The sequence below is a fragment of the Mastomys coucha genome, unplaced genomic scaffold (genome assembly GCF_008632895.1).
Source record: "Mastomys coucha isolate ucsf_1 unplaced genomic scaffold, UCSF_Mcou_1 pScaffold15, whole genome shotgun sequence".
NCBI lineage: Eukaryota > Metazoa > Chordata > Mammalia > Rodentia > Muridae > Mastomys > Mastomys coucha.
The window spans coordinates 115,866,950-115,880,444 of NW_022196897.1; the positions used below are offsets into that span (position 1 = coordinate 115,866,950).

Here is a 13,495-nt window from a genome sequence, read left to right on the forward strand (position 1 = left end):
AAAAAAAAAAAAAAAAAAAAAAAAAAAACAATAAAACAAGACAAAACCAAAACACACTGAACAAACGAACAAAAACACCAACCCAAAACAGTATTCTCCTCCTATGCTGCTTCTTCTTTTTTTTTACATGGTGACATTTGGGGCCCAGGGTACCCATACTGTGACCCTGTTCCACTCTCTGCCTGTAATTCCGTCTTCTTCCAGGCATTTAATTCCGTTCCTGCATGCTGCGTGTTACAGAGTTTAGGGGCAATCTGGTAAATGAGTCCTTGTTCTTCTCTTCCTCCTTGCTTCTGAGTACAGTTTCTGAAGAGCTAGGAGCAAACCTTTCCTAAGGCCAAACTAGGAGATCCTCTTGCCCAGAAGCCATGCTGTCTTGAAGCTGGAGGCATGCCCTGTGTACCCAGAGAGGGTATTCCCCATCTATACCCATAGCCCAAGGTCTAGGATAGGCAGACTAATAGCCTGGAACTGTGCAGCATCCCTGGTAGTCTGATGAACATCATGTAGTAGGCAGTGCTATAATCTCAGTCAAGCTCTAGTTGTAAGCTGGGGTTTGGTGGGAAATTCATTTCAGAACCATCCAGGTACTTCTTGATACCCTAATATACACTCCTAAATGCCTCTGGATAGTACAGTGAATTCATTTATAGTTTATACACTTGATTTTAGATATAAACCTTCTTAAACATGGGAGAAGCCTGCAGTAGGGGAGAGCCTGTCAGAGTGCCTTCATGCTGCACCTCAAAGAAGCAAGCTAGGGTAGCCTCAGTGCTGTAGGCCTCTTTATGGAACTGATATGGTCCTTGCCCAAATGTTTGGCATGTCAGAGCCTAGTCCTGGTCAGAACCATTGGGGTCTTTCTCCCTGGAGGCCCCTTCCAGTGGTTTTCCAGTTCCTTTCCTCCCACAGTGGCGTGGGCCTGGCAAGAGCACATTTTGAAAAGCAGCCCCCCTCCAACCTCAGGAAGTCCAACTTCTTCCACTTCGTGCTGGCCATGTACGACCGGCAGGGGCAGCCCGTGGAGGTGGAGCGCACAGCCTTCATCGACTTCGTGGAAAAGGATCGAGTGAGAGGCTCATGGGCTGGCCTGGGACTAGCACTGGGAGCGATGGGAGGGCTTCAGGGACCCTGCCACATTCACACGAACACTGGAGAAGATGAGTGGGTACATGCTAATGTGTGGGAAAGGATGGATGAATGGCTGGAAGGCAAAGAAGGACCATGGGGTTAGAATGGAGGGTGTGGGTGAAGGAGGTTGAAGGCACTGAGCACTTGAACATCCTTTTGTCTTATCCTTACAGGAGCCTGGGACAGAAAAGACAAACAATGGGATCCATTACCGCCTTCGGCTGGTGTATAATAATGGTAAGCAAAGCCAGGGTACCACAGCATCCTGAGACACATTGCACCCTCCTCAGGGCCTGGGAGGGTATGGGTATAGCCATCTGAGGCATCCTCCTGCTCCCCTGACAGCAAGCTCTTTCTGCCCTCCCACCCTAGGACTTAGGACAGAGCAAGACCTCTACGTGCGGCTTATTGACTCCATGTCGAAGCAGGTGAGCCAGCCTGAGGCCTGTTGGGGCCCATTTAAGGCTTGGTTTGAGTAAACAACCTAAGGGCCCCCTCCATGCCTCCTGTGCCTTTACTCACTAGCTTAGATCTCCCAGGTCCCTGCCTGTGCTGAGCAGACTGTGTTTTTTCTATTCAGTCTAGAAAAGAAAGTATTCATAAAAAGACTCCGGCTTAAGTCCGACAAAACCCAGTCTTAGGCACAGAATCAGGTGAGTGTCGTTCATTGGTGAGAAGGAAGAGTACTTCTCAGGAGGAGAGGAGAGGGAGCAGGACAGGAAGATACCCAGCAAGCAGGTAGTTTCAGGTAGAGTCCAGCACCAGCCCTATCCACCGGGATCCCTGAAATAGAAACAGCACCAGAGTTGGTGCACTGAAAGCAGGGGCCACCGTTTTGTGTCCTCTCTCAGTCAGCCATTGGCTAGGGATCGTGTCTACGGTGAAAGTACATATTACAAGCAAGGCCACTGAGAGCAATTCACAAGAGAAAGTCCTCTAATGTCTTCACTAACTGCAAAGGGGGATGGGCGTCCCCAGGGATGGAAAAGAGACTTGTGTATGGTCCCAGAGTCTGTCCTGCAGACACTCATCACCTCCCTGGTAGGTTGGTTCCAGGGAAGAGGCTCGGGGCTGACAAAAACAGTTCAGAGGGACAAGTCTGTTGCATTCTGAGAGGTAGCCCAAGTCTCAGGGCTTCAGAAACATACTGGGAGAAGGGGCTTGAATTGTAAAGGGGCCAGATTAGTGGGTCTGGAATGAAACATGGCAACTTGCACGCTATTGTATGGACAAGTGCTTCTAGCAGCCTCCTCTGGTCCTGGTCCCAAAGCAGAACAGAATGGCCTATATCCAGAAAACTCTTGGTCACTGTGATAGGGGAGGGGCACCAAGCAATGGCAGCGGGACTGGGTGGCAAATGAGCGTGGAGCTACAGAGAAAAGGACCTACAAACAGGAAGGCTGGAAGGCCCAGGGGCTAATAGACTAGGAAGCCAGATTTACAGTTGGGAAGCCCACTTCTTGTTTAGGATAGGGGCCACTGGGAGACTGGGAAATAGGGGATCGATAGTCCAAGGGCAACATCCTCGTTTGTACTTGGGAAATGATAGGAGGTATAAAGAGGCCGCTTAGTGGCCTGTGTTATTAGTTACCAGGAGTTGCTGAGAGGTTCCATATACATGTCCAGAAGCCCACCATAAGCATGGAGCAGCCTGTACAGGGGTAAAGGGAGGAGCGTGATGCAGGGTGGGACCAGGAGCCTGTCCACTCCACCAGCAGGGAATCTGCAGACCGGGTGCCGTCTTGCCACCTAGCTGCTGGTCCTATTTTAGGGTAGGAGGTTCTCCTCCACCTGAGCAGCTAGGCTTCAGGTTCCTGCTTTGCACCTTTGGACTCTTCAGATCAAGGCAGAGGACATGGTTTTCCCTGGGGTGGGACCTCTCCTGATCCTTGGTTTGAGAGACACCAGGGCAGACCCACAGGCTCATCTGTGCTTGCCGAGGAGACTTGAGAGGAGAGTCCTCCCCCTCGAGCCTCCACACTTCCTCCTCCCCAGGCAATCATCTATGAGGGACAGGACAAGAACCCTGAAATGTGCCGAGTGCTGCTCACTCATGAGATCATGTGCAGGTAAGATGGATGGGCAGTGTCAACCCAAGATGTACCTTGCCATTGACAAGCGGTGTACTTCTTTGTCAGACAGAGCTCAGGGTCCCCTGTCAGGCCCTGCTCCTATTTCACAACACTTCCAGTTCCCTGGGGAAGCTTGGGCAGGGGAGCCGTGAGCTCCCTAGGCACAGCACGGGCAGAAGAGAGGCTCCTTGAGGCCCCATTAGCCTGGCCTGTTTATGTCACTTCTCTAAGTGTTTTTGCAAAAGAAGCCTCCTGCTGCTAAAGGAAGCTTGACTAACAAAGCTCCAGGGAGCAGCTCTCTGGGAAGATGGGCACAGGCTGGGCTGGGGTTGGCTGAGGGGCCTGGTGGAGGAAAAACTTAGCTGCCTAGATGTGAGAATTGCCAGGCAACTCTTTGGTAGATAAACTGGGGTTGGGGAGGAGGACACAGCTTTAGTTCCCCCTTCCTTTACCCTAGAACATTTCCTGAAGGGCTTCCCTAGATATTCCAGTCCTACAGTGACTCAGAGACAGCTCCTGATAAATGGAAAAGAAAATAATGTGTAAAAACCTGTAGTTGAGACAGTGGCCACCCTTGGAAGGAAAATTAAAACAAAACAATAACAAACAAACAGAAAAAAAAAAAAACTAGAGAAGGCCTCTGCAGTGCGGCCACGTCCAGGTCAGGGTGCAACTTATAGGCACAGGCTCACTGGTGATCATCCAAGAGACACTGCAGGTGATCCACTGCTTGGTGGCACGTGGCTTTCATGACCAACCTCATCCCCAGAACTAGGCTGCCAAGGGTCCTGCCAAGCCCCTCCCTAGCTTTCTCCCTCAAGTCCCTGAAGAGATTTGTCTGTCCATAGGAATTCTACACCCAGAAGAGGTCATCTGAGTCCTCACTGGGGTGCCCCACACCCTGCATCCGCATCCCACGCCTGCATCCCACCCCCTGACTCTCTTCCACCACTTCTGTCTTTCTTCATCTTTCCTTCAGCCGGTGCTGTGACCGAAAGAGCTGTGGTAACCGGAATGAGACGCCTTCTGATCCAGTCATTATTGACAGGTACGGACTTGGGGAGGGGACCTGGACTGAGCCACTAAGCATACAGTAACAGGTGGGAGCAGAGAGGTTCTCTAAGGTGCTATGTAGATGGCTCTGAGGCCAGTGAGACTTCATAAGGGATCAAAGAAATGACAGCCATGCCCTCTGAGGGAAGTCCTTATGACACACTTCCTGGAGCTGCAGTCCCCAACTCCTTTATTAAAGGAGCCAGAGAAGAACAAAGGAGTGATAGGGGATGTGGGCAAGGATGGTGAGGAACATCTAAGGAGAGAGTCCAGAGAGTGGAGCTGCTGATCCTCCGCTGTTGGCCAACTCCTCTGAGTGCTAGGAGTACGAGCATACACTGCCACACCTGTCTTAGTGTCTGGATTTCATCATGTAAGGAGAGAAGAAAGAGTCAAATGCAGAAGTAGAGAGATGGCATTCAAAGATGTCTGCAAGGTCTCAGACCTGATCATTGGGACAAGGAGATCATTAGCAAGGAGGCTTGGAAGAGAACAGGTCTGCAGTAGGGTGAACTATTAAAAGGTTGGTTGTAGCCACACCAAGTTTACTCAGCTAATGAAGCACCCAGGTGGGAGGTTTACAAAGAAGCTGAAGACCCTAGAGGAAGAGGAGACAGGGAATGAGTGTTTACAGAAGGCAGGAGAGTTCTAAGGGCTGGACCTGAGGTGTCCCTCATCCAGATGTCATGGAGATGTAGAACCAGCCACAGAGAATGAATAGAAGCTGTCAGAGTGAGGTAAGAGTAATGTCAGGGCAGTGCTGTGTCCTGGAGCTTAGATCAGAGAATGCCCCAAGGACTGTGAAGTAGGTGACTGCGGCAAACAGTGCTCATCACCTGATCATTAGATTTTGCAGTGTCAAAGATACCGATGACCTAAACAGGAGTTTTTCAGTGGAGTCGAGGTGCATTGCCAAGTCCTTGCACAACTCTGGGAATTGACTTAACTGGGGCAACAAACAAGTAAAGGAAGACACACAGAAAAGCTGGGCTTGATGGTCTGTGTTCAGTCTGATAGAGGAGACTCAGTGTGTTCATCATATACAATTCAGCAGGAGGTGGGGTTATTGCACACAGCTGAACAAGGAGCTGAGGTTACAACATACAGATGAACAAGCAGACAAGGTTGATATTACATCTAGCTGAACAAGGAGACAGGCTTAACTAACCTCAGGAGGAGCAATCTCTGTAGGAGAGCAGTCTTCAATGAACAGTAGTCAGTGGGGTGGTCAGGGGGAGGGCTCTGCACACACTGTCAGCATTCTAACTCAAACCCAAGGAAGGCTTTTCCATCCCTGTGATCCTTACCTGGGAAAGGTTTTGACACTGCTGTGGGACTGAGCTACTGGGTTACTGATGTGTCCATGTCAGCAATACACATTCAGCCAGGATGTCACTCACTCTCTACAGCGTAAAGAGAATGGGGTCGGGGGAGTTCCGAAACAAGTGCAAAGCAACCCTGAAGGGGTCAGAGAAGCAGGGTGGTGGCTGGAGCAGTGTAGGTAAGGACAAGAGAAAGGGTGTGATATGCTGAGAGATCTCAGTATGCAAGGAAGAGAAGGGGGGGTTTCTATGGTAATGTCCTGCAGTTAGCAAAAGATGTAGGCTGTAGTGCACAGCACAGTGCACAGGTTGATGTGCTGGTTTTATCTGGGGACTCAGACCACTGGTCCAGGGAAGCAGTGGCGAAGGCAGAGGGCATGGAGTGAGTTAGTGCGGGAGCTTGCTGATATTCTCTGCCGACTGCATTTTGGGTTTATTTTATGATTGCTTTGTTTTCTCTGTGAAGGAGGAAGGATGAAGCTGAGGATGAAGATGGAGAGGGAGACCCTAGGGGGATGAAATGGTTGTCTAGGAGAGTTTTGGGGGAAATCTCACAGAATTGCCAAGCAACACTAGGGCCTGCCTGAGGTCTGTGGTTATAAACTTATTGAGAACTTTCTCTCGGGCTATACAGGTGTGGGTACAGAACAGGCAAGTGGCTATGTGAGCCCAGGTAAGGGCTTGCCAGCTGAGCACCATGAGAGCTGGGGTGGTAAGAAAGCTAAAGGTGTGTGCAAGATGGCCTTACAGAGATGAGATGGGACTCGTGCTGACTGAGGAGTGGCTTTGGGGAAGGGAAGGTAGGTCCAATGGGATCGAAGAATTGTCAGAGATGAGTGACTAGGCAGGAGTTAAGCTGGAAGTTAGAGGGGGGCTAGAGGGTGGAGCTCCTATAGGTGGGAGTATTTTATGGTTGAATTTATTAGTAACATGTGGCCAGAGAAGTGGGAGTGGAGGCTGGGGTGGGGGGAGGGAAACAATGTCAACAGAGGAAGAAAATGCTCGAGAAATGGGGTAGGAGAGTATCAGAAGAAGAAACCTGTGCTGCCATCGAAACCATCACGGATGGTGTAGAGGAGCAGCAATCGGGTTGTAGATAGTGACCAAGGAGCACAAGCTCCAAGGACCACGGCCAGCATGAGGCTGACAGATGGCTGCTACAAGCAGTGGCTACTCTACTTCCCCTGTCTCTGTCAGGGGCGGAGCATTGGTCTCCCAGCGACTTCCGTTTGTTCTCTGCGTATGGCTGAGCGTACCCTCGTGTTTCTCCTAACAGTCTGTTCATGTTTTGTGCTAATTTTCCTCTAAGAGTTGGTGTTTCCTAGTGATGTTTCTGAGGATCTTAGTCCTTTGTTGTGTTTGTCCACATTGGCTCTATCCGGCTGTTGTTGTCTGTGAACCATGCTTGTGGTGCGCTTTGTCCAGTCTTTTTGTTACACTTAGAAAGGCTTTTATACAAACTTCATTTTATTTTATTCTGGAGATGCTAAAGATGAACCGGGGGCCTCCTGGATACTACTGAGGTACTCCACTGCTGAGCTACACCCTCATCCCTAAGATTACTTGTGGAGGTTGTCTTATGGGGTTGGAGAGATAGCTATCTCACTGGTTAAGAGCACTCAGAGGCCTGGGTTCAGTTCCCACCACCCACGTGATGGTTTACTACCATCAATAACTCCAGTTTCAGGGGATCTAACACCTTCTAACACTGGGCACACACATGGTATACATACATACATGCAGGCAAACCCTCACGTAAAGCAATTTTTTTAAAAGAAAAAAATTATATTCTATATGATACATACAAAATAAAAATAAAATAAAAATCACTAATCATAATAATCATATAGACCGGTGAACATACTGATAGACGAGTGGAACATTAAAAAAAACAACACCACTGAGTGATGGGCATTATGGTGCATGCCTGTGATCTCAGTGCTCAGGAGACAGAGGCAGAGAAATGACCCATAGAGTTAGGGCTACGTAGAGGCCCTGCCTCAAAACAGCAAAACAAAAGCCCCCCCCCGGGGCTGGGTGTGGTAGAACATACCTACTATCCCAGTAGTTGGGAAACTTCCTTAGGACCGTTAGAGACTATGACTAGGAGGCTCCACTAAACAAAAGTAAACAAAACTAAAAGCCTCACCTCACCACACCTGGTTCTTTCCTGTTTCATACCATTATCTAGTCCTCTAGTGAAGATAAGTGTGACTCCATTATTTCTAACTTAAGTTATTACAGATTGTGTAATTGATAAACAATATGTTGTGCAGTGAGAGTTGTGTTCATTGTTGTTGTTTGTTTGTATTGCTGTTGTTTTGAGACAAGGTCTTACATGTAGCTCTGGCTGGCCTGAAACTAGATATGTAGACTAGGCTGGCTTTGAACTCAAAGAGATCTGCCTGCCTCTGCCTCTCAAATGCTGGGATTTAAGACATGTGCTTCCATTTTTCTTTTTCAATTATTTGGGTTCTTTTCTTGTTTGTTTGCTTGTTTGTTTGTTTATTATTTTTGAGACACTGAGTAGCCCAGGCTGCTGTTGAACTTGTGATCCGCTTGCCTCCTCCCTAGTACAGTGCTGCGACAGTAGATGTTTGCCGCATACAGTTCCCATTTGATTTTAGTGACCTCTTAGTGTTTTAATCACTATAGATTGATGATGATGATGATAGTGGTGGTGGTGATGTTGGTGGTGATGATGTAGCAAAAGTATATAGGGCAATTTCCTCACTTTCCCTATTTTTTTTTTTCAAGAGAATATTGGACATTTAGGCCTTTTGTGTTTTCATGCAAATTTTAGAATCTGCTTGAATAAATCCTTATACAATACACACACACTACTTAGTATTACTTAGTGTGTAATATCTTTTGAGTAATATTACAATGAATACAGTCTATTTGCCTTTTTTTTTTTTTCTTTTTGAGAAAGAGTTTCTCTGTGTAAACCTGGCTGTTCTGGAACTCACTGTGTAGACCAGGCTGGCTTCGAACTCCACCTGCCTCTGCCTCCCAAGTGCTGGGATTAAAGGCATGAGCCACCACTGCCTGGCCTATTTGCCCATTTTACAGCTGTTTTTAGTGCCTTTCAGTAAGGTTGTATAACTTTTAAAAGCCACATATAGTTACTGATTTCACTCATTTATTCAATAGTTGTGGAACAGCACTGTGTACTAGGCCCTGGGTAGATAGTGTATATACCAGATTCTGATACCAGGTATGCAAGGAACTCAAGATAAGGTGCCTAAGGAAAACTGTGGCTACTGTGTCTCCTGCCAGTTAGAATGCCTTTGTGGTTAAACATCCTTGAAAGTGCAGTTTAGTTATTCAAGCTATGTCAGAAATTCAGATGAGAGAGGGCATTCTCCCACACATGTGCATTCACAGAGGGTCTGTGTTCTCAAAAGACCTGACATTATTATAGCTTGTATTGTGTCTTTTTAAAAGTCTGTGGGTGTTTTGCCTGGGTGTATGTATGTGCACAAAGTGCATGCTTGGTGCCAGAGGGGGTCAGAAGAGGGCATTGGATCCTCTAGAACTGAGGTCACAGATGTTTGTGAACTGCCATGTGGTGCTTGGAACCAAACCTGGGTCTTCTGTAAGAGCAACAAGAACTCTGAGCCATCTCTCCATCCTTGCACTGTACTTTTGACACCCCCATTTATCTAGAGGGATTTTTCTAGAGGAGCATGGGAACTCTAAAAGGGAGATCTGGTCTACCTTGATTTGGGAGGAAAAGGGCTACTTTATCAATCTGCTGCCTAACCTCATAAATACTCATGAAAACCCTTTTAAGGTCCAAATGCAGAACCTCCTGGACTGCTCCCTGCCTGGAGGCAATCCACTACAATCTTTTTGTGGAGTGTTTATTTTGCTTACTTTGTTAAATAAACTTCTGCTTCAATTGTCTATGTCTCTTGAGTGAATTCTTTCCTTCAAGAAGACAAAACCAAGAGACCCCCAGAAGAGTTTTAGGTTTTATATATAAAAGAATAAATAAAGCAGACAAGAATACTTGTCCTCATGGAAGGAGAAAGCACAGCGAGTTAGGTAAAAAGTTTTCAGGAAAATGTTGGCTATTTTGGCCTGTTGTGTTCTCATGTAAATTTTAGACTCTACATATATAAAGTTGAAGTCTTTTTGGAGGAAATGGAGAAATGGGGACAAATAAAAACAATTATTATGGAGAAGAGCAATTTTAAATGGAGTGGTCACAGGAGACTGAACTGGGAAGGTGGCATTTGAGGAAGGATTTGAAGACATAAAGGAATGAGCCACTCAGACATTCATACCATCTCACGACCATTTATATAGTTCATATCCATTATAAATGATACCTTTAATTTTTCTTTATTATTGAGAAATCCATATACATGTGCAACAAAATAAGATCATATTTACCCCAATTTCCCCATTCCAATTCATCACACCCACCCCAAATCCCCCTCAACACTCCTCCAACTTCATGATTTTTTTTAACAGCTCACTGACAGCACATGTACAGGGGTGTGGGTCACACACTGGGACATGGGAATCACATCAGTGACAACATCATCCAAAAAAGAGTGATTCTCCTTCTCCCAGCAATGGTCAACTTCAAGTAGCTTCTCAGAAAGGAGTAGAGCCTGGAGACCATTTACCCTATCCGTGTTAGGATTTTGGTTGGCTTGATCCTGTGCGGGTAGCCATAGTCACTATGAGTTCATGATTGCAATGGCCATATCCTGTCCAAAAGACAGCATCAGCCCCTTTCTCCGGCTCTTGTATTCTTTCTACCCTCTACAGAGCATTCAGTCTCTTATTCTCAGCACTCTGACCAGTTGTGCCCACTGAAAAAATGTTTCCAACAAAGGCTGAGAGCAGACCAGATCTATGGGGATAAATATAAATATGTGGAAGTCATTTTGAAAATATGACCAGTTAGCATACAGTGAGAAGTTCTACCCTAGGGTTCGTGAGCTACCCAGCCATGGACTTTTATGACCTTTTTTTTTTTTGGTTTTTCTCTGAGTAGCCCTGGCTGTCCTAGAACTCACTCTATAGACCAGGCTGGCCTCAAACTCAGAAATCTGCCTGCCTCTGCCTCCCAAGTGCTGGGATTAAAGGCATGCGCCACCACTGCCCGGCCTCTCTTATGACTTTTGTTTTGAAATTTTATGTGCCAAGATGTTTTTCCTTTGTGATGCACACACACACACACACCAGTGTTTGGTGTGTGTGAAGGCCAGAAGAGGGCATTAGATCTCTTGGAACTGGAGTTACAAATGATTGTGAGCCACCATTTGGGTGCCAGGAACCAAAGCTGGGTCCTTTGGAAGAGCAGCCAATGCTCTTAACAGATGAGCCATCTCTCCAGCGTCACCCCTGGACTCTTGACCAAGCATGAAATTCTCACCACAACTATATATCATTTGCTGATAATCAACCAGTTTTCAGGTGTGATCTTTTTGCTTTGCTTTTCTGTGAATATGCTTGTTTATTCAAACAGCCATTTTAACTATCTAAGCCTTTTATATGTGACTTTTCTTGCTTTGTTGTACTGTGTAGGACTACAAGCATAGCCTTGAGTCCATAAGCATTGTAAGCTGGGTGTGGTAGAGCACATCTTTAATCTCAGCACTCGGGAAGCAGGGGCAGGCAGAATTCTACAAGTTTGAGGTCAAAAAACAAGCAACCAAGCACTATAAAGAGCGTTATTTTGTTGTTTGCCTATTTATTTTTATTGTTTATTGTTTTTTTTTTCAAAACAGAGGTTTCTGTGTAACCCTGGCTGTCCTTGAACTCACTTTGTAGACCAGGCTGGCCTTGAATTCACAGAGATCCATGTGTCTCTGCCTCCTGAGTGCTGGGATTAAAGCTGTGTGCTACCACTGCCTGGCTGCTTTGTTGGTTTTTTTTTTTTTTCAGACTGAGCCTTCCTATATAACCTAGGCTAGCCTCAAACTTGTGATCTTCCAGCCTCAGCCTCCCAAGTCCTGAGAGTATAAGAGTAAATTGTAGTGCATGGTTTATAATGGGCATTCTTGTTTTGTTTTGGAATTGTGTCTCACTGTGTAGCCTTGGTTACTTGGCATATATGGTTGGTTCTCTCTCTCTCTCTTTTTTTTAAAGACTTATTTATTTATGTAAGTACACAGTAGCTGTCTTTCAACACCTCAGAAGAGGGCATCAGATCTTATTAAGGATGGTTGTGAGCCACCATGTGGTTGCTGGGATCCGAACTCAGGACCTTTGGAAGAGCAGTCAGTGCTCTTAACCGCTGAGCCATCTCTCCAGCCCCATGGTTGGTTCTCTTTATCTAGTTGGTTGGTTCTTCCTTCTTCCCTGGACTCCCCATTCCTCTTTTCACTTTTTGTTTTTAAACAGGATCTCACTACATTTCTCACGCTGGCCTTGGTCTCATTCTGTACCTCAGGCAGGCCTTGAACTTGTGATCCTCCTGTCTTCACCTCCCAAGTACTTGGGATTAAAGGCCTGTACCACTAGGCCCAGCTTTTGTTCTTGATTTGAAAGAAAACATTTCCAAGGTCTCACTGCTATAGTACAGTGGCACGCATCTGCAATTCTGGCAATTGGGAGGAGGATCAGCATTTCAGGTTTATCTTTGGCTACATTACAAGTACAAGGTTACCCTGTACCACATAAGACCCTTTCTCAAAATAACATCAAAGAATGTTAACTCCAGCTATCTATCTGGAGTTACCATGTTTCATCCAGTTAAGAAAGGTAGTTCTCCATTTTAATCATGAAGGGATGTTGAATTTAAAGTGTTGCTTTTCTCTGCATGTGTTGAGTTCATCATATAGCTTTTATCCCTTTCATCTGCTTATCTATTACTGTGCTGAATTACATTAACAGGCTTTTGTAGTTTTTTTTTTTTAATTGTGTGCACACATATGGAAGTTAGAGGTCAAGGCTGATGTCTTTCTCCATCTCTTCCACCTTACCTGATGTGCACAGATTGGCTGGCCAGTGAGTTTCAGGGATCTACCTGCCTCCTTCCCCCATCAGGGTTACAGATGTCTGTGATCTATGGCTTTTGTACATGATGCTGGGGATCAAATTCAGGTCTCATGCTTGTACTCCATGTTCTTTACCAACTGAGCATCTCCCCAGCTCCGTCAATGAAGTTTAATACCGAGTGGCTCCTGGTGTAAGGAGCCTATGAGGATTTGCTGTCTTCCTCTGCTGTGCTACCTGCTCTGCCAATCATGTGTTCAACGTGCTTACTTTTATGTTCATCTGTGCTGGATAACTTTCTTATAATTTGCTTTTTACTGTGTAATTTGGACCCATGACTTGCCAGCCTTAAATAATGAAAGTTGCTCTGGTCTCTTCCTTATTGTTCATTGGATGAGTTTGGATTTGTTCTGTGAAGTTTTGTTAGAATTTGTCCCGAGTTTGATTCTCTATTTTCACTGCCCAGAAAGCTACCTCCGATTTCTGTTTCCTTCTCACTGAGCCCAGGACCTCATGCATACCAGGCACCCCAAACCTCTTTCTCTATTTTGATGAGCTTCCACTTAAAGGAATCTGTGCATTGTGCCCAAGTTTTCAAATTTGTTTTCATAAAGTTGTTCATAATATTCTTTTAAAAAAATTGTTGGCTGGGTATGGAGGTGCATGCCTTTAATCCCAACACTCTGGAGACAAGCAGGTGGATCTCTGTGAGTTCAAGGCCAGCCTAGTCCACTTATGGATGTCCAAGACAACCAGAGAAATATAATAGAAAGACTCTGTCTCAAAAATAAAACAAAACCATAAAGAAATAAAGAAATCTCTGACGTTTTTTGGCTGCGAACCTTTTCTCTTTCTAATATATTCATGTTGTGTCTTTGTCCTTAAGTTTTGCTCAAAATCAACATTTTTATTATGTGCTTATTATTTCTTGTTTTTTTTTTTTTTTTTTTTTTTTTT

General features: G+C 45.7%; 1 protein-coding gene across 6 annotated transcripts in view; it reads left to right on the forward strand.

Annotated features, from left to right (window-relative positions):
- Positions 1–13,495, forward strand: part of Ebf4 (EBF family member 4) — a 72,140-nt gene that overhangs the window by 10,242 nt on the left and 48,403 nt on the right. For all 6 annotated transcript variants that reach the window (XM_031371893.1, XM_031371896.1, XM_031371892.1 and 3 more), the window contains 5 exons: positions 913–1,069; positions 1,305–1,368; positions 1,504–1,559; positions 3,127–3,200; positions 4,183–4,251. In XM_031371893.1, coding sequence (XP_031227753.1) covers positions 913–1,069; positions 1,305–1,368; positions 1,504–1,559; positions 3,127–3,200; positions 4,183–4,251 — 420 coding nt within the window. The remainder of the gene's footprint in view (positions 1–912; positions 1,070–1,304; positions 1,369–1,503; positions 1,560–3,126; positions 3,201–4,182; positions 4,252–13,495) is intronic.